Source organism: Copadichromis virginalis, linkage group LG12 (genome assembly GCF_057382275.1).
Source record: "Copadichromis virginalis isolate Kocher_CV1m ecotype Utaka linkage group LG12, C_Virginalis_male_GT1.1, whole genome shotgun sequence".
NCBI lineage: Eukaryota > Metazoa > Chordata > Actinopteri > Cichliformes > Cichlidae > Copadichromis > Copadichromis virginalis.
In genome coordinates this window covers 18,248,483-18,272,244 of record NC_140629.1, presented here as the reverse complement: position 1 = coordinate 18,272,244, position 23,762 = coordinate 18,248,483, and the positions used below count along the sequence as shown (strand labels likewise).

Sequence of the window (23,762 nt, the reverse complement as noted above, 5' to 3'; positions counted from 1 at the left end):
TGTGTTGTGCTATGTTAGGCAGGGCTGTGCTCGGCTGTGCGTGGTGCAACACTGACTGCTGAGCCCAAACGGTCACTCATATGACACGTCTGATGCGGGCCAGCCCCTACTATTCATCTCTTTGTGGTGCCGCCACACTGAGCAGCGTGACAATGAAGTGCAAAGCAGCAGTGGCAAAGAGGGCCAACTATAAGGATGGCCAATCTACTTATGCACCCCAGAGCTGACAGCTTGACATTTCTATTCACCACTCAGAGTGGATGCGAGGGGGTAGAGATGAGAGAAGAGGGAGAGGAGGAAAGGGAGGAGAAAAAAAGAGAAACAAAATGCTGTTTTTCCTTCAATCATCCTGTTGTATCTTGCCCACACAGTTGTTGTGCTTTACAAGATGCCACTCACCAGGGCTGTTGGTTTTGCTTCAGACAGTTAAGCAGAATAGGGGGTGCGGCGGTGGACACAGATAAAAATAAGGCGGAGTGGTAGAAGACACAGTTTGGCTCATGATGTACCTGCTTGGACACTCGAGGCTCCTCCTCGATATACTTTTGCTCAATAGGAATCAGCGTCCTGAGACCAGCCTTCACCTGGAATAAACACAAGCGGCGGCGTGAACCGCAAATGGTGAGAGAGAGATTAGTATATCTTGATTGTTTCAGATCTTTTTTTAAACAGACTGTGTACTGGCACAACATGGCAGCACAAGCATAGAGCGTGCCCCATGTCAGAGGCTAGAGAGAGTGCGAGAGAAAGCTGCAAGATGGCCGCTAAAGGGACACACACAGCGATGGTGAATGGGCGAACAAAAGCTGCTGAGAGGGAGTCTTCGATAATTAAAGCCAAAACGAGGATGAGGGACAAGGGACGAGGGATGAGACGGGAAGCGAGGGAAGGGGGGTGGCAAAGAGAATAAAGACAACAGCAGCGTAGAAGAGGGGGATGATGCTGGTGAGAACAAGAGAGGATAATAGGGGGTGGGGGGCAAAATAGAAAAAGAAAATCGGGGAGGAGGCTCAAAAAAGCAAAAGAAAGACTTACAGCATTAAAAATCACGTCTATTTCGAGAAAGATGACCCCTTTTGTTGGCCCTGTCAGCTCCTTGCTTTTCAAGGCGTAGGCTTTGCGTTCTCCATTTTGGATCTGTGGGAGAGGGACATGACAGGCGTCTGTCTGGCAATACCCGGCTGAATCGGCTCCCCGGGCCACCTTTGAACCCCAGCTGCTGGCGCTGACAGGGAACCCAAAACAACTGTGGCAACTCTGACAAGTACCTGTTCATTACCCACTGCAGCTCAGCTCTGTCAAACAGAAATTAACTATCCTGGGGAATCGTACTGTACAGCAGAGCACGGGTATATTATACACACAGTTCCTTCACAGGCTTTATTTTTATGAATATAAGACAGATGCTTATGTCTATATATACATTTATTTTTCAAATGACACTGTTCAGCGTCTCCATCAGTGTCATTTTCATATCGTCTCTCATCCCCTAACTTCCGTTCTTCACATCTATCAATCTCTTCTTTCGTCTCAGCCTCTCTTCCATTTTTTCCTCACTCCTGTCATCTCTTTCTCTTTCGCGAAATAATAACAGTGTCATAAGTAAAAGCTGCAAAAAATAACCTCTGCTCTTTATATCTCATTTTCATTTTTAGTTTTTGTTTCCCAAGGGAGGCGGAAAAATAAAGAAACACAGAAACAAGCCTTTGACTCACATTTAGTAAAGGAATAGCCACTTTTCCCAGGAAGTCTGCACTTCTGTCTCTGTCCTCATCGTAAACGGTGACCTCAAGTACTGAGTGGATGTCCTTCACATTACTGGACAATACACAAAGACAAACACCAGTGGTACACATACTGAAGGAGCATCACAAATAGGCTTTTGAAAATACTAAATACAGAGAAAACAGGCTAAAAACTGTATAATAAAACACAAGATATTGCAAATGCTTCACATTTCCTCATTACTTGTCAAAAAAATATAAACAGACTTAAATAAAATAATAACTATAAATAGATTTCCTGGTAAAATTCATGAAAATATAAATCTAAACATAGAAGTGAGACGATCAGATCTTTTCACTGCTCAAAATGGTCCAGGACATATTTTTAAAGTAGCAAATGAGCTGATGAAAGTCACAAGAAAAATTGAATAATTTCTATATACTTCTTTCTTTTTTAATGAAACTGTTTACTCAAGGATACGTGTCACTTTTTTGCCTGCATGCATGAACGTGCAGACATACGGGCACTCTTAAAGTCACTCACAAAGTGAAGACCTTGTTCCACTCTGGGTTCAGGTTTTTGTAGACGGTGTGCGTCTGCAGCCGATCGTTACTCAGCTCCACTACACAGAATGGGTCGCTCTTACCTGGCAAGCAAAAAGAAATAAAAATAAAATGTAATAAAACGAGAACAAAAAGAAGGAAAGAACATCCTTCTTAGTGAAAAGATAAAATTAAATTGAGAATCTTAAGTAATTCCAACAGCTTTGTTTATCTCAAATACCTCATACTGTTAAGACATATACTGTAGCATCCTTCCCTTATGTCACATGACAGTTCCAATACCCTGTACTTATCAGAGCTGTAATGAAATGATTCTTTCATTTTTAGCCCCAATATTATACAACAGTATATCAGTGTAAAAGCTGTAAGCCATTTCTATCAGCATCCCGACTCCATGGACAACTAGAAGATAAGCTTCAGGACGACTGCGCCTTGGGCAGTGGCGAGGAAAGGGTGAGAGAGAAAAGCCAGAGAAGACTTTGAAAATGGGTGGTGCGGAGAACACAGAGGTCGAGGTGCTCTGAAGGCCCGAGAATTTGTGAGCTGAACATAAAGGCAGCCAGTCACGGAGCATGAGAAACGCAGCTCCTCCGAAGACAGCAGTGAGGGGAGCAGCGGCACGATGGCACGAGTAAACGCAAGCACATAATGTCAAAACTATATGATGAATGAACAACAGAGAAAACATTTCTGCATTTTTTACATGGAGAGATGAATAAAAGCACTTTTAAAAAGATTTTTTAAATGATTAAAAACCGAAATTGATTAAGTTCGAGGACTAGTTTTCAAGTAATATTTTATGGTAATTAAAAGTAAAAACATACATCCAAATTTGGATTTATTATAAGAACTGAATCACGCTGAAAATTAAGGATCACAAATGAAGGAGTGCTGCTAAACTAAAACTTAAACAGACTTATCATTGTTATATGGTTTAGTATAAAGAATATTCATAAATGCTAATTAATTCCAAGAAAACTTTACTACAGTTATGTAACTGCGTAGAGAGAAAGTGAGAGAGACAGAGAAGGAGCTGCTTCCTCCTCCTGAGAATAGCACACTGTGCTATCATAATCAAAACCAGTAATGTCCTATATATTCCCGATTTGTTTACTAACATCTCTCACTTCAAATTCTTTGTACACAGAAAACAGCGAGACCGGCTCCCTATGTTTGCCAGCCCACCTACCTTCAGTGAACTAAAAAAAACAACAAAACTCTTAATTTTGACTTTGATCATTATGTTTTATTAAAAACTGTCGGGAGCCGCTGCGAATGTTTTTTTCAAACCTATCACTTGAAAAGGCTGGGTCATTAAGTAAAAAGACGAGAAAAAAAAAAATCTCCCTGGCAAATTTCCAGGGAAAGTATTGGGAATACTGAACACTGAAAAGCAGCATTGTTGCATAATAAAACTCGATAAAAAAGAGATTGAGTTCAAAGCCCCTGAAAAGTGTGTGCCCGCCTGTGTTTGTAGGCCATAGGAAATGTGTGTGTGTGTGTGTGTGTGTGTGTGTGTGTGTGTGTGTGTGTGTGTGTGTGTGTGTGTGTGTGTGTGTGTGAGTGCCATCGATTAGTGTGATTTTCTCCAAATGTTGTGACAAGGGCAGGACATTTAGTGGGTGTGCAAAGTAAATGTCACTGTGATCAATGCTGAGGCAGAGGCGTTGCCTTTCATATCTGTTTGTGGCGCTCCATTGATGTAGAGTGTTTCAAGTGGATATTGACAGCTACGACTTCTACAGAAAACAAGATACGTTAAAATAGACAAAAGAAAAAAGGCTCGGGCACCTGCTTCTCAGTACCTCTCTGTTTACACCTCGCCGTCTCTCTTTAAATGCAATTGTTCTTTAAACCACAATTAAATACGGTTGAAATGATTAAACCAGTGAAAAACTTCTTTTTTCGCAGAAAATCTTTCTTAATAATCCCAGAGTGTCCATATCATTCACAATTATAATGTCATTGCCACAGACCAAATCTGATTAAATCTAGACGCAATCACCCAAATTAGGAGATGGAAATTATTTCTGCAGAAGTCCGTCCCTTCCCCCCCATTTTCTCTCTAATATTCTTTTTTTTAATGACACGGCAGGCTGTGTTGCTGCAGAGAGCCAGTTGTTACCGATGGTGAACTTTCACCTTACTGGCCACCAGCACCAGAGGCAGCTGTCTTAACCAATTACACGCTCGGGTTTGAGCTCCACTCAGTGATCATCCAGGTAATGTCTGAGTAAAGCTCCCCCACCACCACCACCACTACCACCACCACCGGGGTCCCATCTCTGTGACAGTGGCGAAGGGTTTGCAGCAAGAAGTGGGCTCAAATTAATTTCAGAGTGCTCTAAGATAAGTGGCAAATGGATACAGTATAAAAATTATGAGGAAGCATACTGTAATTGCCTCAGAGAAAGCTTGGAGTCAGTGAGGAGTTTAAGGTTGTAGAGGCAACGCACGGCGCTCTCGTGCCCCTGAATTATCACAGTTAATTATAATTCATGCTTTAAAATGTAAACCAGTGCATTACCATGTTAATTTTAACAGGTCACTCGATATGAGCTGCAATATTTACCAACCATTCAAGTTGTTAAATGTAGACTTCACTGGCAGGGTACACATTCTGTGTCTCTGGTGATGCTGCTGCGGTAGGTACGCGCATGCGTGTGTGTGTGTGTGTGTGTGTGTGTGTGTGTGTCTCACTATTGAAATGTTCTAAGAGTATAGCATCCACTCAGAGGGACAAGAGCTGGCAGACAAAAGGGATTGTTGGTTTTAGAGACTATTTTCAGTTATCCTACTTGGGCTAGAGTGGAGCTACTCCACAAAAACACTCCAATTAGAGAGAGAGAGATGGCCAGAGAGAGAGAGAGAGAGAGCGAAAGAGAGAGGGGAGGAGTAGAAAGAAAAAAAAAAGAGAGAAGAGGAGACGGGCTGGCTGAATGGGAGAGAGATGGTGAACTCTTTCTCGCTCGCTGACCTCCTCTCTCTCTCTCTCTCTCTCTCCTGTCTCTGTCTGTTTGTCTGTCCTTCTGTTTCTCTCTCACCTTGCTCCTGACCCTCTCTTGGTCTGCGTTGTTAAAATGGGGTGTTCATGTGGTGAGGGCTCTTATGTGGCTCTTACAGAGCTATTGTTTCTGCCAGTGACACGCACACAAGCACACACACACACACACACACACACACACACACACACACAGCATCAGACTCAAAACAGGCACAAGCCATTTAAAAACAACCCCTTTGCCTTGTCTGTTATCAGTATCAGTCCACTGACTGTGGGGTTAGGCTGCTTCTGGAGCAAAATTAAAAGATTTGCTTTTAAGTTCGAGAGCAATACAAATTTAAAGGCATTTTTACATTCAACTGTCTTAATTTTAAGTCTCTCTGGCTATGACAAAAAAAAGTTGTAATGTTGAGTGTAAAAACATTTCTCCAGTGAAACCAATTTTTTTTTAATTTAAATTGCTTTTAAACTTTTTTTTACTTTGCTAATCTAATTAATATGTATCCCATGTTATAACGTCCAAACTATTGCAAATGTTAGATACCAGTCCAACCTGAGCACATGCTAAGTAAAATATTACCGCTAGTTCCCAAGGCATGTCATATTTTACTGTGAAGTTAGTCTGTTGCAATAATTTCAAACCTCCGCAGGCTATAGAGATACTTCTAAAAAAAAAAAAACATGTTTTCAATAACTGTATCAAACCGGCAAAGACAAATTGAAAGACAAACGGCTAATAAACAATCCGCAGTTTTCCTCCGTTTATATTCCGAGAGGAATTCATGAAGCTTAGACAAACAAACGATGAACTCCCCAATATGGTCGCAGAGCAAATTTATGCTCCAAGTGAAATACATGAACCAGGGAACCATTTGGCTTGCACTCTGACTGCTCCAGCCGCTCCCTGCAATAACCCAAAATCAACCAGCTCCGCTCTGTGTTTGCTAATGGGACTATGGATGTTTCAAATAGAATAAAACTCCAGACTCTCTTTCTCTCTCTCGCCATCACACACACACACACACACACACATATTTTCTCCCTTTACTAGATAATACAGAGTGAAAAACTAGGCCTGTCCACTGTAGACCTAATTAAAAGTAAGAATTAATGGAGAATGGAGGATTCAGAGAGAGCAAGCAGAGAGAGCGCGGGAGGAGGGATGAGAGTGATTTGTTGGTTCAAATGTGTACTTTTTCTCTATTATTCAAATGAGCAGCCTGCATCTTTTCTAAAAATGCAGAGACAAATTTAGCGTCCTGCACAAAGTCGACTTTAACTCTCTCTGAGGAGTCTCGTAAAAGATCATCCCTTAAACAAAAATTACGCCCTGACTTTATCTTTGGTGAGATTTATGGCAGATTGCTGGTGGAGGAAACTGCTGTCTAGATGCGAACATTATGCAAAAGTTATTTAGAGCAAAAGATATATATTTGTCTTGATAGTGTCACCAATCAGATGTTCTAGCAGTGCTCAAAGTGATAGCAGAAACAGAAATTGCAAAACATCAGCAAAACTTTTTAAGTGTATAAATATATGAGCATGAATCTAAGTTAAAAATAAATCTATATATAGAAACTAATTTATGGAAATGTACAGCAAATGAGGACTACAGAGGGCACAGCACTGTTGTTTGGACTACAGGTCAGTGTCTTACCTGTGACATCTGCTGCCATTAAGCCCTCAGCCCTGATAACCTTAACTTGGACCACGCCGACATCTTTCAGGTTGTGGAATGACCTCCAGAGGCTCTGAAACATCCCAGAAACAGGGGTGAAAGGTCAAAGAGGATGGCAAATTAGCACCGAAGTGAAAGGCATGTCAATAGCCTGACATTTCATAAAGAGAGGAAAGGGTAGATTATGTCCTTTACCAGCCTTTATTTGAAAATGTAGAGCTGGCATTTATCGAGTCGGGTCTAGTGGAGAAATGGCTGGATTTAAATTTAATGAAATAGTTGTGCATGTCTATTTCAAGTGTTTCCTAATTTTTTACCTTTAAATGTTATGATTTTACCGAATTTTTCGGTAAAGTAGAGGAGCAGTGCTGAAATGACAACAGCAAACAAAAATAATAGGAGTCTTTGATTTCAGAAGCATCTTATTAAGTAGAATAACATCAAAGTTGTACAGACTTTAGCATTGAAAGGGAAATTTGTGGAAGTTTGTTACAATTGTTACTGCACAACAGTTTTTGCTATCTCAAATGCAAAGACATTTATACTCTGTTTTAAAGAAAACTAGCTTTTTACAGAGCAAGAAGTTATTCTATATGGATAATGTGAAAAGAAACAACAACAACACTGAGATCTAACTGATATTAATGTGCCTCTTTTGTGTTTGCTTCACACAGAGAGACAGGGAAAAATATGATAAAACATAATGTGCTGAGGAAACATAATAGGTGACGAATGACTTGCAGGCAAACAGAGCACATGAAGTCTACAGTGAGAAGGGATGCACTGTATGCACAACGTTTCAATAACCAGGACGAGGATGACTGTGTAAAAATGAGTCTGTAAATCTCACGAAGACCTGTGGAGATCATCGGCGCGACCACGAGGCGTGACCAGTCGCGCACACACGCAACCGCAAAGTTGTGCTTTTGTTCACACCCAGATTCTCAGGTATAAACACATGCATAGAAAACCTACACTCGGGCCAAATTGAGTAGCATGTCGGCGTGTCTTAAAAGCAGAGTGGAAATGCACTTCACTTCAATTTATTTCTCTCTCTCTGGCAATAACCCCTTCCATCCCCAAAGGAGTAATTATAATTTAAATTTCAGAGTCAGGGCCAGGCTACAGACTTAATTCATTATTACCAACTCTGTCAGACTCTGCCTGTTTCCAGCGATATCATTGTCCAAACGCTCTCTAAAGGAGATGAGAGGGGAGAGTGTGCGAAAGAAAGAGAGGGGGGAGAAACAGAGTGCGCAAAAGAGAGACATACAGAAAGAGAGCGCGAGAGAGGGGACAACTCTCGATTTTTAAGGCACGATTTCTCTGAAGATACAGCTGCTTGTTGTGATTATTGGTGAGCAGCAAAGAAGGCGGGGGAGAAAGAGGGGAGAAAAGAGTCGGCAAGAGGGCATGTGGAAGAGGCAAGGGCAAACTAATAGCTGAACAGTTTGTGTGCTAGAGTTCAAACAGTAAACACGCCGCGATCGGAATGATCCAGCTGTTGGGCTGGGGATCGAAGATCAATACTTTTTTGGCAATGATCAAAGTGTGCCTATAGCGAGGAGTATTAAGAAATGGCACGGGGGTCTGGACATTAATCTCTGTAATGTATCCAGTTTTGACTTTGTTATTGGTCAGATTAAAAATTGTGTTAAAGTCAGATTTCAATCAAAAGCAAATGTTGTAAATACGTGTGTGCTTTCCTCTCAATACACAGATATGCAAAAATGGTACAAGACTAAATGACTTCTTTAATGTATTGATGCTGAGACCCCCCCGAAATGTTCCTATGTAATTCAGCCCCTCCTCCCACCATACGGACTCCCTGAGGGGACCTTTAGAGTTCAGCCTCAATCCATGATTGGTAGAAAGAACACACCCGACCTCCACAAGGATTCAAATCCTCATCAGAAAGACAGACAGGAATAGATGGCTTGGATAGACAGGTAGAAGGAAAGACAGAAAAGAGGCCAAGACCGACCCCCCCTACCCCTAGCGCCCCACTTATGGCTCCATCCACACCCTCATCAGCTCGCAGGTGGAATTATGGGGATAAGGAGGAAATGAAAAAGGAGGGTGGAGAAGAAAATTAAAGGACACAGAGTTGGCTTTCATAAGACAAACCCCCGCCCTGTCTTTGACTGACATCCTGTCACTATGATGTCTTCTTCCCGTCTCTGTCGCACTCCGCAGACACATAAACACACAAAGTGAATCAGCGCCGGCATAGACTTATGACTCACTGTCATCTTTTCAGCATGTCACCTTTCATCACCACCGCATAACATTTCACACTCACACGCAAACATATATACATGGTTCTGATTCGCTCTGATTTCATGCAAGGCAGCTGTAGGTTTTGGAGTCAAGCACCCCAGTGGCTGTCCACTAACTTCACATCCTCAGGGCTTAATGGTAAACATTTGGCTCTCACATAATCTAAACACTAACGGGTTTAGATGTGAGCCTAACTGAATGACATATTATGCACTTTATTTGTCTGAATTTTGTGTGGCTGATGATGATAAGCATCTGAAAAAGGGGAAGGCTATTGCCTGACTATACTAAAGCATTTATAGAGTTATAGGTCAGTTGGTTAACAGACACAGTAAAAATTATGTGATGTTCATTGATATGGAACAATCAAAGATTCCCTGCATAGGATTTTAATCGGCTGCCATCTCTTATTTAAAACAAATCGAGCCTGCACGCAACCTGAGGCGTGGTTATAGCAAGAGTTTTTCAAACTGGCATCACCTCTAGCAGCTCTAAGTGTGCTTCTGTGACAACCTGCACAAACTGAAGGCTGCTGTAAACTGTCTGCATCCCCAAAACCTCCTTTATTTTAAGAGTCTCTGCCAAAGTTGCTCTTTGCTCATCTCACAACTTAGCGCAGCCCCTTATTTCACTTCCTGTCCAGGTTGTGTCCTTTTGCTTCACCTTAGAGCAGTGCTCCAAAGTGGGTCGAGGGGTGTGCGTGTGTGTGTATGCGTGTGCGTGTGTATGCATGCGTGCAACACAGCACATGGGGGTGTATGGTGAAGTACCACCACTTTAGTGGAGGTCACCACGTCCTCCTCCTCTCATCCACCCATCTTGTGGCCAACTCAAGCCCATTAAGAGCCATTAGTGTGTGTGCTACTTTGCCATCATAATGCATAAATCTCTTTCTCTCATTTTCCCTCTCTGCCTTCATCCCTTTCTACTTCTGGGAAACAGTAATTAGGGATGAAGGAAAGGTTACAGTGAGCAATAGAACGTCTAAGGTAGTTGCCTATGAGTGAGTGCATTGCACCATGTTGCATATCTCCATTGTCAGATGCATTCAAATTAGTTGGCACAGAAAATCTTGTGTATTCATTTACTCGCACACATGCAGAAGCAAGCGCACGCAGGCACACAGTGACCTGGCAAAAACACAGACACAAAAATCTATTACAATTCAGAAGATATTAATGAGCTCAGTGCTATCAAAATGTCCCCGCACTCAGATGTCTGTTATCGTATTTCATCAATGGCCACAGATTGAATTGGGGAAAAAACCAAACAAATTGCAGCCATTTGAGGTGCGCTCGTAGCGTTTGTGTGGAACAAAGTGACAAGGACATTTCCAGTTTGGAACACAATGATTCTCTAAAACGAAGACAGTAATATCTTCTTAAAAACTCTAGATTTACATGTAGGTGTGTTTGCAATCCACTGCTACACCTAACCTTAAAGTTATCTTTTGTGCGCCTTTTCATCACGAGCAGAGTGTCTACGCTGCCGAAGGGTGCGACAAGCGGACGATTTTGAGTTTTCTCATGAAGGTATCTGCTTTTCAAAGCTGCGATTCCCTGCCATTTTATTAGTTACACACAGGTAGACGCTTTTTTTTTTGCACATGTCCATACATGTGAGCTTGTTTATGGCTAGCAGTAGTGCATGCTTTGTGCAGGCTTGTGCTGGACAGCTGATTTTTCAAGCAGATAATACCAGTCGGTAAAAATGTGCCTACACATACACCTACGCCTGCACACATCCACACATGCACACACTGGGCAGATTAGTAGGCTTTGAGCAGCACTGTTATGTATTACTGGTGGTACTTGGTCTTAGCAGTGCTCTTTGATAAGGTACATCTTTATTAAATTCTCCAACTGAAAGACTGCCAGTCTGAGGAAAAGGAATATGTTAATAGGTAAAGACCATTCAAGTCTCCAAACCGACCTCACCATGCCCCTCCATCTGCAACCCCCCACCACCTTCCTTCACCCTCTATCTCGCCATCCCTTCATCTAACAGGAGCCATAGCGGCAACAGACAAAGAACTGAGGTTGCTGGGAGAGCAGGAGAGAAATGGAGAGAGAGAGGAGTAGGAGAGAGAAGGAAGCAGGAAAAGAGGTAGGTGAGGAAAGTAAAATGTGTCGCCTTCAACCGAGCAGAAAAACGGGGTCTGCATGAGTTGTGAGAGAGGTGAAATAGCTTTTTCTTTTCATTTTACACGCCTTCCCTTTTCGGCGCAACCCTCACCCTTTACCCCTCGCCCCCTATTACACACATTCAGGCAAACACACATACACGCACCCATTCTCCTAGCCCTCATTTTGTGACTGTCAGGAGAGGCACAGCGTGTTTGTGTCTCAGTCCTCGAGCTCCCCCCTCTGATGTTGTGTGGTTTCTGCAACGCGTAGCAGAGCGGTCGACCTCCCGTGGCTAGCCAATAAGGCACCGCCACGGTTATGTAGGTCGTGGCACCGATGTTCGGCAACTGCAGCTTAGGCACACATTGAAAGAGGCATACACACACCAGCTAGGATGTGCTACTGGGTACCAGTTCAGATGTAGAAATCCAAACAAATTGTCTAATCTCACAAGTACCGACAGCCCGGGTGAAAACACACAGACACGTATGATACACCCACATGTACACAAGCAGATCTGTTTAAGTCAACATACGTTCCAACAACTCGCCCAGACAATTAAATCCAATAGGTCATAAAAATAAATAAATAAATCAGGGTGAAACTCAAATTAACCAATTAGGCAAACAAATATCCTACATATGGTAAAATGAAATTTTACAGTGAAACAAATTTGGCTGCAGCACTGAGAGATAGCATGACACATAATTCTGTTGATGGACAGAGAAATGTCCCCTGTGTGGAAGCTGTCACTGAATCAAATCCATTTAAGTGTGTGCGTGTGTGTGTGTGTGTATTTTTTGCATCAAGATGTAAAGATGACAGGGTGTGAAGGGTTAACTAGACTAAGACAAAGACACAAAACCATTGTGTTGAGTGGAGGGCCTCTGAAGCAGATGGGGCCTTAGGGCTCTCTCCCGCTTGCTCGTTGCCCTTCACTTTCTCCCTCACTGTCTGTCTCCCTCTAGCTTAACGATAACTGGCTTATGAGCTCGGACATTTTCAGTCAAACGACTGAACCCGCTTGCACTGCTTTCTTGACCTCTCAACCCCCGTATCCGTTTCTGTATCTCCTACTCTGTTGCCTTTCACATCATCTAATTATAAATCAAATCTAAGCACACTGGCTTGTGAAAAAAGACATCTTGATGAGAGAAATTACTCTTCACAAAATGTGATTGGCCATTTTGCCACACTGTCAGGTATATGTCTATATACAAATACCTATAAGTATATGGATATAGAGTAGCTCTGATGTAATTTCTTTTCCTAAGCGCTAACATATTGTGTACTTTCCTCACAAAATTATTAACGCAATCACAGCTTAACGTAAGCTCAAATGCTAACTCACATATCTCTGCTTGATCTGGTGCCGCTCGTGCGGGTCATCCAACATGTTGACTGACAGGTCTGAGATGGAAACAGCAGCAGAAGCAGTGAGTGTAACCAGCAGCACCAGAACACCTTCACCTTCTTCCAGTGGCAGGTCCAATTTGTGTGTGTGCTCTTTACTAAGAAGCGACAGGTCAATGGTACACCTAGAGAAAAGAATAAACAGACACAAAATGAGAAAGTTGTAGACTTTGTGATGAAACTGACAATGAAACATACTGCAGGCCTTATATACTAAAAGAGACAAACAAAGTCATGGTAGGGGTTTGTGTTTACAGAAAGAAATGTGTCTAAATTACTGCAGAGCGCCCGTGAAATAAAAGAAGAATATAGAGAATCTCAGGTTTCTTTTGTTCATTTTTTATCACCTCACTAACTGAAGTTAAGCATCACTTAATAAGCAAACATCTTGTGTAAGATAAAAGCAACAGACGGAAATTCAGCCAAAGCTGACACCATTAATACCTTTTAGAAGACACTTGAAAGCATCTTCTCTTGATTGAATTGATTTCTTAGCATGCCTTTAATATATCTACAGCTAAAACAGAGGCAGGCCAACAGTAATTGCTTTACTTGGGCCAAACAGTTCAAAGCAAAGGTTTGCTCAAGTACATCCACTCTGATGAAAGACAAATGAAAGAAATCATTCTCACTATGAAAGACTGTAGGGCAGTGTTTCAATATGCACAGGATTGAGATGCTCTGCAATAATCAATGCTGAGAATTAGGCAAATAAGACAACTTTGTACTAAAACTAACCCTTACTAAAATGCACCTTTTATCAGCCTGAATAAGCAGTAAGCCTTAATCAACCATACAATTAAAAAAAACAAAAAAACAAAAAGCAAACAAAACAAAATATCCAGACCATCATACCGTCCCATGAAGTCGTCCTTCTTGCCAGCATCTTTGTCCCAGACTGTAATGTCCACAAAGCCTCCCTGCTCATCGTACAAGTGGAAATCAAACTGTTCTCTCCACTGAGGGTTCAGCGTTTTTGAAATTGTCTGAAAAAAAAAAAATCAAACAAGGACATTCACTCTGCCCATGTGTCCATTTGTTAATGTGAGCTATAATTTGTTAGATAATATATGAGCTGGAACCGCTATCAAAATAAAGAGAGTCAAATAAATAGTATAAAGAAATAACAAGTAAAATAAAGAGCATAAAAAATGTAAATATGCCTGCAGAAAGATAACACACAACTAGAGCTGATTTTAAAGACTGATACTGATATTTGGTGACTCGAAAATTATAAAGTTTTATCAAAATTCTATAATCTTAACATCATCTCATTCGTGTGGCTTACCTTACTCTTGTACTTTTGGTGACCCATCCTGAATTTGACGTAAGGGTCACTGAGACCATTGGCATCCATTGGCTGCAGGCCATGGCCCTCTATGAGACTGATGCTGACTATACCTCGCCATAACTGGGCTTTTCGGTGTACATCCGACAGACGCATACTCTGATACTGCAGCAATCACACACACACACAAACACACACGTACACATTTATACATTTGCATGCACATAGAAACAAACCCACAAAATAGAAGAAATTGCAGCATTCATCAATTTATCAAGGCTTGCATACACTTTGCACTTCATTCACTGGAAAATAACCGATATCAAATGCATTGAGGCGACACATAAAGAGCAGGCACAAGAAACAAGATAATACTTGAACATAAAATGTGGTAATTCAAGGTAATTTGCTATGTATGAGTTCACCTGACATGCCAGGGCCTCGCTATAAATTACAGCACTGCATTATCCACTTACTGTGAACAATTTCTTGGCAATGCTAAAAAGCGTTATTACTGTGAGTATCAACATTTCATCCATATTTGTGCAAAAATGCACAATATGTATCATAACCTCCTTTTATTCTTAAACAGGGTACAGCAGCGTGAATATTCATTTTTATTGTACATATTCTAAACATTATGTTAGAAAAAGGAATAAAAGGGAACAGACTTGTCAGTTTTTACTCCAAAACTTGGGGAACCTCGCAGTTACTTATAGTTTTCCTCTGTACAGTACATTATTATTCCATCTGGCTACTGTAAACTACTGTAATTCAGATTGATTATTCTTCATATTTTAAGTCTTTTTTTACCCTCAACACTTTTCTTAGCACTTACAGGCCTATTTAACCTCTCTTTGAATCGTGTCAGTATCCTTCACTAAAACAAAGAGCAGGGTTATTTATTTGTCAAACAAATACACTTCCACTTTCTCCCTCTGCCTTGCTCTCGCCTCCTTCCTTGTTAGGAAGAACATATTAGCATAGCTTTTGTTTTGAGGGTGAATTTCATTAAACTCTGAACAAACCCTGCCTCGCAAGCGCAGGCCTTTGATCTAGAGATGGAGCTTCTTAATTTCCATTCTCCAGACATTAAACATTGGGAATAGCTCCCTGCATTAAATCCAACCTCCCATACAGCAACTCCCACATCCTCCATGGCTCCCGTTCACTGCTACCAACACGCTATATGCTAATAATAATAATAATAATAATGGATACTTTATGATGAGAGGTCGCTGTTATGTCCTACTGTATTAGAGCACAATCCCTTTTCCCTTGCATCCTTCTTTTTTGTTCCCACATATTTGTTGTTATAGAAAACCATGGGCTATTTGGATTAGGAATCCATATCTCACTGCCAGAACACAGCAGGATGGAGCGCATACACAAAGATGTTCACAGGCTGAAAGTCTTTTAATACAGTTTAAGAACTAATACTGTGTTGCACAGGGTTAAACTTTTGCCAGCCCTCTCGAAGCAGAAAACATATAAAAAATATTCCCAAAATCAGCATTTTGCCCTGTGGTAAAGTTAGAGAGACCTGTATTAACATGCCTCTGCCTCCTAATTATTATTTTAAAGTTTGCATCTTCTACAGTGGGTTCAATAGTCATATATGCTTCTTTAAGGAAGAAGCGGTGGTGTAAAAATAACTATGTACTGTATGCAACACAGAGGCAAGCAGTGCTTTTTTGGTGGGGTAGCAAAAGCAAATAGTTAGTGTTTCAGTGAATTCCCGAGTCACAGGCAGGGTGGCACAGTTTGAAGGCTTCAAAGGCTTGGTTTGGGGAGGCACGATACAGCAGGACGCCTGCCCATCTCCAACCAAACATACTTCAAATGTCTCTTGGTGGATATCATAAAGTTTCTATCTCAATAACACTAAAAGTGAAATGTGAGTAAAAAAAACAAACAAACAAAATAAAAGTGTGAATAAACTCAATTTTGAGCTCAAAATTGTTCCTGTCACTAAAATTGCTGAATTGAAAGAACAGACAAGGTATGTGCATCATGCACGAGCCAGTAAGAAGAAGCGGAACATCAAACAGCATGCTTTCTGTTCAACCTCACAGCCAACAAGAATCACAAAAAATGAAATCAAAAGTTAACAGCCCCTTATGTGCGGCAAGATGGGAACTCATGATGACGTCAAAATGTTTTTTCACTGGATGGAAAAGGGGTCTAGGAGTGTCCTGTAGTCAGTAAAAAAGTCAAAAGTCAACAATACTTCATATCTCACAGCGTATTTGCTGTAGAGGACTTCTTAAAAACCCCAGAATAGAAATCTGCCTTATTTTCCCACATAATAGCTGCAATGCACTGCAAATCAAGGGTGGAAGAAGCACAGAGATCTCACTGATGAATGATTCGAACTGCTTCAAAGTGTAAAAATCAGTGGAATCACAAAAAAGAAAATTCTGAAGCTGCATTATTACTGACTGATTTCACAAAAATGGCACCAAAGTTAGCAAGTTTTTAATAAAAGTTCTAACAATTATTGCTGATCTTTACAACTAGTACAGCAAGTGCTCTTGAAAAAAAATGCTACTGACTGTAAGGTATTTCCTCCACCCTTAATATTTATATCACATATAGTTAGGTCCATACATAGTTGGAGAGCTGTTCACAGAAACATATTTCAATTATAGTTCTATAATGGACATGGACATAATGTGCAGACTCTAAGCTTTAATCTGAGGGTGTCCACAGTCAGATCGGATGAAGGGTTTAGGAGTTTCAGCTCCTCCTGCCAACCTCTTTTTAAAGTGACTCAAAGGCTATTTCATGGGCAGATGGTGGATAATTCTTTATTATGTAATTATCATTCAAGCAGATAAAAGCCCTAGAGTTGATTTGAGGTGTGCAGCTTGCATTTGGAAGATTTTGCTGTGAACAGACAGCATGAGGTCAAAGGAGCTCTCCATGTAGTTGAAACAAGCCACCCTTAAGCTGAGAAAACAGAAAAAAAAAAAAAAAACATCTGATAAACTGCTACAATATTAGGAGTAGCAAAATCTACAGTTTGGCACATCCTGAGAAAAAAAAGAAAGCACTGGTCAACTCAGGAACGCAAAAAGACCTGGACATCTATGGAAGACAACTGTGGTGGATGATCGCAGAGTTATTTTCATGGAGAAGAGAAGCCCCTTCACAAAAGCCTACCAAGTGAACAATACTCTCCAGGAGGAAGGCGTATCGATATCCAAGTCTACCATGAAGAGAAGACTCCATGAAAGTAAGTACAGAGGGTTCACTGCAATTTGCAAGCCACTCATAAGACTGTGGCTTATGAGTGGCTTGCAAAAAAACCAAAAAAAAACCCCCAAAAAAACCATCTAAAAAAGAATATATATAACAGTTCTGGAAAAACATTGTCTGGACAGATTAAACCAAGATCAACCTCTACCAGAATGATTGCAAGAAAAAAGTATGAAGAAGGTGTGGAACAGCTCATGATCCAAAATATACCACATGATCTGTAAAACATGGCGGAGATAGTGTGGTGGCTTGGGCGTGCTTGGCTGCCAGTGGCACTGGGACACTAGTGTTTATTGATGATGTGTCACAGGACAGAAGCAGCCAAATGAATTCTGAGGTGTTCATATACGTACTGTCTGCTCAAAACCAGCTAAATGCAGTCAAATTGATTGAGCGGCATTTCATAATACTGAAACACACAACCATAGCAACCCAGAAGTTTATTACAGGCCAAGTCTGTCGTCTGATCTTATCCCAGTTGAGCATTTCACTTGTTAAAGACTAAACTTTGGACAGAAAGGCCCACAAACAACAGCAACTGAAAGCTGCTGCAGCAAAGGACTGGCAGAGCATTAAAAAGGAGGAAACCCAGCATCTGGTAATGTCCACGAGTTCAAGCATTCAGGCTGTCATTGTCAGCAAAGTATTAGAAATGAACATTTTATTTTCAGTTATTAAATTTGTCCAATTACTTTTGAGGCCTTGAACTGATGGAATTGTGTTAAAACGATTTCGTTGCTCACATTTTTATTCAATGTTTTTGTTCAACACGCTGAATTAAAGCTAAAAGTCTGCACTTCAACTGCATCTGAGTTGTTTCGTTCAAAATTCATTGTGGTAATGTACACAATCACAGTCAGAATAAAGTCGTCTCTGTCCAAATATTTACGGACCTGACTGTATGACTTGCCTTCACATGTGCGAAGAATAGTTCACCTTTAAGCTCACTTGCATTCCAAAAATGAGCTGACATAACCTCAGCAGATGCAAAGTATATTGCAGCTTGTGGAAAATAAGCTGGTGACAATGAGAACTGGAGAAATATTAAAGAAAAAAAAAACTGCCAATACCACATTTGTGGAAGGAGGAAACGGAGGAAGGGAGGGGGGAAGGGCCACGGAGACTCCATCCATGTACCAGAACACCAGTGAAGAAGGACAGGTGAGGTGCAGTGCGGTCGGTAGTGGGGTTACAGTACAGTTAGAGGTTTCATGAGTTACATGCTGTTTTAGTTTACCTTACTAGATCGTTTCCAGTTCCTTCTCAAAAGCATGGTCTGTAAATGAGACAAAGCGGTTACAGAAAACCCCCCAGTATCTCCCTTTAAAGGCTGAACGGCCAGAGGTTAAAGGGCATGGAGGTCAGTGATAGGGGTGTGAGGGGGACAGGGAGAGTAGGGCAGCCACAATCATGCAAGTTAAGTGAGTGTACAGTATAAGCACTCTATGGAGTCAGAAATTATTTATTTGTATAATATACACTGGTGCCTGTTGATAAATTTCACACATTTTAATAATTATTTTCTATACACTTGTTCTTCCTGCCCTTTTCCATCGTAGACCCAAGCAAAGGCAGCACCTAAAGCTCTTACCTGCTTACATATTTGAATTATTCTAATTAAGTATTTCACTTTGCTGGACACACAAATAGATTTTGTGGTGGCAAGATATAAAAATCTCCTTAAAATGCATCGAGTCTTCTTCACTGCCTCGCACTATGTCACAGATTTTGGCCCTCTCTGTTTTTGAGAAAAAAATGAAGAAATAAATCCCATCGTGTTAAACAAACGCTCATCAACTTTAATATAACTGAGTAAAGTCCCATTGTTGATGCTGAGTTGTCATCGGTTGCTCGGGGATCTCAGAAAGCGAATTAAAGTTATATATTCCATCTTACAGGTTCGTACCAGTAGATGGCAACAGAGAGAATTTATTACTATAACCTTGTACTCAATTTTTCACAGTGGGAGAAATCCAAACTGGTGCTTAACCTAAATAGAGTTTATTTGTTCTGTCAATTGTGGACTCTCTGAACTACAGTAGCAAATAAGCTGCAAAATTAAGACATCAGATCAAAAGGAATAAAATATTTCCCCCATGACTCTGCCTTGGTCTGAATCGAGCATGCAGGGGTCCAATTAACCAAACAAATAATTGAACATAAATAAATGCAACTCCGAAATCCATTGCACGTCCGCAGAGGCACGAGCTAACATAATTAGGAAAGAAGATCCAGTGCTCTTTGAACATGCAACTTTTCCACACAACATATTCATTACACTTTAGTTTATGCATATGTATTTGCTGAGTTGAGTTTCTACTAAGTGAGGCTGAACGAAACCAGCACATTGTTCTTTAGCACAACTTGAACTTCATTTATGTCCTAAAACTATTGACCTTTCTAGTGTCTTTCAGAAAAGTGATGCTAAAGTGAAGGATTAGGAATATGATTCATCCATGTTGATCTACTGTAGGGATGCGATACTCTTTATTTTAAAATAAAAGAGTGATTCCCCCGAAAAAGGAGGATTTGTGGTGTATGCATGAAAAGACAGAGATGAATGAAAAATCAGAGTTATTATAGATTTCCAGATTTCTTACAGCATCCCTCACGTCTCCCTCCTTTGGTGTCAGAGTAACGGATAGTTCCAGGCTGCCCAGGTTATGTTCAGGGTACTGTGGGTCCTTCAGGTCCAGTGTCACGTCCAGTGCCCTTTGGAGATAAACAATAAGCCATATTCACATGTTGTTTCCTGTACATATATAGTGTACAAGCAGTAAAATGCATTGTGGAAATCTGATTAAAAAAATTCACTCTGTGACGTTATTAGTGAATTTTATGTTAACATCAACACAGCCAACATAAACAAGTTATCGAGCTAATTTAACCTTTTACTAATTCGCTTTCAAGGTCTATACAGTTTTTACGGCAGGTGTCTTAACTTGTCATAGGTGTAAAAGCGCTGAGTTATACTTGCTCTATGACCTCTTACATGAGGTCATATTCTCCTCTGTAAAAACAGTATATTGTGTAAGCTGACTTCCCATCACACTGATTGCCTACTAGGGCAACCGATTAGACTGGACTCATCATTATTATCAGAAATAACACCTGCATATAGCAAGAGTAAATGTGTGCTGTTGCCAGTTTAGATTCACCCAGCCCCTATGTGACTAGAAATAAAACAAGCCAAGGTAACCAAAGTCATATTCATGTGCCTTTTCCCTGAGATGTTCACACTATATAATGCAAAATAATCAATTCCACTTGAGATACTATACTTTATACTGTAACAAACGGCTGTAAAAACACAGTACACTTAGATTATCAAAAATATTGATGGATCTGAGCTACTTTACAAACTTACATTATTCCTTTTGTTTTTGTAAGCTTAGATTTAGATGTACAGTACTTATAAAGCCAGTTACTCGATAAATTTTACTGTATTAAACTCTTAATATAGATTATAATGGAAACACGAAAATGACCATATGATACCAGTCTATCAGCTCATTGTATTATAAAGGTCATGTTCTATATTCTATGTTCTATATTATATTTAATTTTACAGTAACAAACTGTAAAAATAAATATGTCTGTACATTACTTTAAATAACAGGGATATTTGTTGCAGTGTATGTCTGTCTATGGTTTCACAGGCAAACGTTTAGCTTCATGAAAATATGAGCTGAAGTACCAAAGATTGCCACTAGAGGGAAGTCAAAGACTATATCTACTTGCTAGTACAGGCTTTGAAGGCAATCCATAGATACAGAGTCAATCAGACTGCTTACTTAATAGGGAATCAAAAAGACTAAGGGTGTAAAAGTGCATTAAAAAAAAGGCAGGTAATAAAATATTATAAGTCAAATAAGAGAAAGAGACCTCTGATGTTCCAGTGACTCCAGATAGAGGTATGCTGAGCCCATGAAATCATCCTGAAGTCCAAAGTCATAGTCAAAGACCTACAAAGGGACAAATATAAAGCAGCTACTTTAAGTACAGCAATGGTACAAATGAAGACCTTTTACCCTTTATAACTTCTACAGAAATATTTAACATTAACTTAAAGAAAGACATTTTAGAGCTAGGTGACATATAGGCAGCACGGTGGCACGGTGGTTAGCACTGTTGCCGCACAGCAAGAAGGTCCTGAGTTCAATTCCACCATCAGGCCGGGGTCTTTCTGTGTGGAGTTTGCATGTTCTCCCCGTGTTTGCGTGGGTTCTCTCCGGGTACTCCGGCTTCCTCCCACCGTCCAAAGACATGCAGTTTGTGGGGATAGGTTAATTGGAAAATCCAAATTGCCACTAGGTGTGAATGTGAGTGTGAATGGTTGTCTGTCCCTGTGTGTTGGCCCTGCGACAGACTGGCGACCTGTCCAGGGTGTACCCTGCCTTTCGCCCTATGACAGCTGGGATAGGCTCCAGCGCCCCCCGCGACCCTGAAAAGGATAAGCGGAAGCGAATGGATGGATGGACTTATCTTCTGTACCTTTACATACAGTGGGTCCCTCAGGGTTTCCACCAGAAGGCTAACTCTCTCATCCCACACTGGGTTGAGGTTCTTATGGATGGTCTTGCTTCTAAACACTTCCTTCCCTGCAATCTTAAACTTCACGTATGGATCACTGGTCCCTAAGAAGAAGAAAAGCAAACACATAAAAACACACAGTCATATGTGATTAAAATACAATTCTGACATAGGCTGTCGATTTAAATATTGATTGGACAAAGGCATTTTTCATTTTCCCATTATTTTAATGGTCAAACTGGCATTACCTTCTTCACTTTGTGGAATTTACTGAAGAGCAGCAACTCTTTTGTGAAAAAATATTTGCTTCTGCCCACTGATAATAGAGTAATCAGGACTTACAGGATTTTGTCAAAATAAAAATAAATAAATACTGCCTCTGCACAATTTCTTAACATGAAAACTGTATTTTTTAATTTTATTTATTATTTTAGACTATTTTTATTTTGTATTATTTATGCCAAACCCCCTCAGATCAATTTTAAATACAAACATATGAAAAGCTTGATATGCTACTGTGAAGCAGGCTCGGAGAGAATCGGCCACGTGACTCAAAGTTACGGTCATGTGATACAAATATGAACGCTGGCTTTATATGACCACTAGGTGACGGCATTGGTTCGTATTGGTGTTATTCTGTGGAGCACAAACTGCAAACAGGCACTGATGCTTACAATGAATGCAAAAACAATTAACTTTAATGGGATCAACGAACCAACCTAACAAATTTCCCACGTGTGGGAATAAAGGTTATCTTATCTTATCTTATCTTATCTTATGTTGTCTTATATTACATGGAAGCAAATAAATCTAATTTTAACCCATACAGAAATAATTTTAGATCAAATCAATAAAATGTTATTTTACAGCTGTATCCCATTACTTAAAACACAAGCTGCACTCTGAGAGGTTATGTGCACATTTATACATGACTGGCTGTTAAACTTCTCGTATGTATCCACATGTATGTGAGCTACTTAAGCACTGATTCTACGATTCCTCAACAAGCATCTATATTGTTCAGGACAGTAAACCCTTCCCCTTCAGTCAATTAGTCAATTATAGTTTAAGGGCTTCACATACACAACAACACTGGGAAAAAAAACAAATTAAAAAAAATATTTATATATACACACACACACCCACACACACACACAATCCTGTTCAAATAAGTATTTAAGGAAGAAAAACTACTCTGTAAAGCCACTCTTAATGTGGCTGTACCTGACAGTGAGTAGTACAGTGGTACAATGAAAAGCACCAATGCTGACTCTATTCCTGTTAAGTCAAAACAAAGTTTAAATGCAAGAGCAAGGAAGTGTGTCATTAGGAGTTTCCTAAAACTGTTGGTAAAATGTGCTTCCTGAATCGAGGCTGTTTCAAAGTTTGGGGAATGAAAACCAAACTGCATCCTCAACTATTTTGTCTCTCTGCCTAACAGTTTGGCAGTGAAGGATCTCAGGGAGTGAACTGGAACATAACATGACAGATTGTCAGAAATGTTCGATGGTTCAAGACAGTGTAAGGCTTTATATACAAGAGCCTTTTAAAGTGGATTCTGTACAATACTGGAGGCCAGTGCAGAAACTATAGTGACTTCCTCTTGGTTACTTGTGTTAGTGAACCTTGGAACCTCTAAATTAGCTACAGCCTGCTAATGTTTTTCTTTTCTTAGAAAATCCAGCCAAGAGAACAGAAATAATCCGGTTTACTGTAACTAAATGTATGAACAAGTTTTTCTGAATCATGGAGAGTCATTAAGGATTGCACTTTGGAGACAGTGAAAAGAAGCACATCTTGGTAATGAAATCTAAATTATGTGGGATTTGAAAAAAGAAGGTTTAAAATAACTCCAAGACTCTTAACTTGTGGCTTTAGTTTGTCAGCTGCC

General features: G+C 40.4%; 1 protein-coding gene across 3 annotated transcripts in view; it reads right to left on the bottom strand.

The window, feature by feature from the left end:
• Positions 1-23,762, bottom strand: part of mctp1a (multiple C2 domains, transmembrane 1a) — a 136,344-nt gene that overhangs the window by 43,838 nt on the left and 68,744 nt on the right. For all 3 annotated transcript variants that reach the window (XM_085475132.1, XM_085475133.1, XM_085475135.1), the window contains exons 3-14: positions 21,833-21,975; positions 21,224-21,303; positions 19,939-20,050; positions 18,576-18,614; positions 14,078-14,242; positions 13,645-13,775; positions 12,728-12,914; positions 6,950-7,043; positions 2,269-2,371; positions 1,716-1,818; positions 1,036-1,137; positions 510-584 (exon numbers count right to left, since the gene is read on the bottom strand). In XM_085475132.1, the coding sequence (XP_085331258.1) occupies positions 510-584; positions 1,036-1,137; positions 1,716-1,818; positions 2,269-2,371; positions 6,950-7,043; positions 12,728-12,914; positions 13,645-13,775; positions 14,078-14,242; positions 18,576-18,614; positions 19,939-20,050; positions 21,224-21,303; positions 21,833-21,975 (1,334 nt within the window). The remainder of the gene's footprint in view (positions 1-509; positions 585-1,035; positions 1,138-1,715; positions 1,819-2,268; positions 2,372-6,949; positions 7,044-12,727; positions 12,915-13,644; positions 13,776-14,077; positions 14,243-18,575; positions 18,615-19,938; positions 20,051-21,223; positions 21,304-21,832; positions 21,976-23,762) is intronic.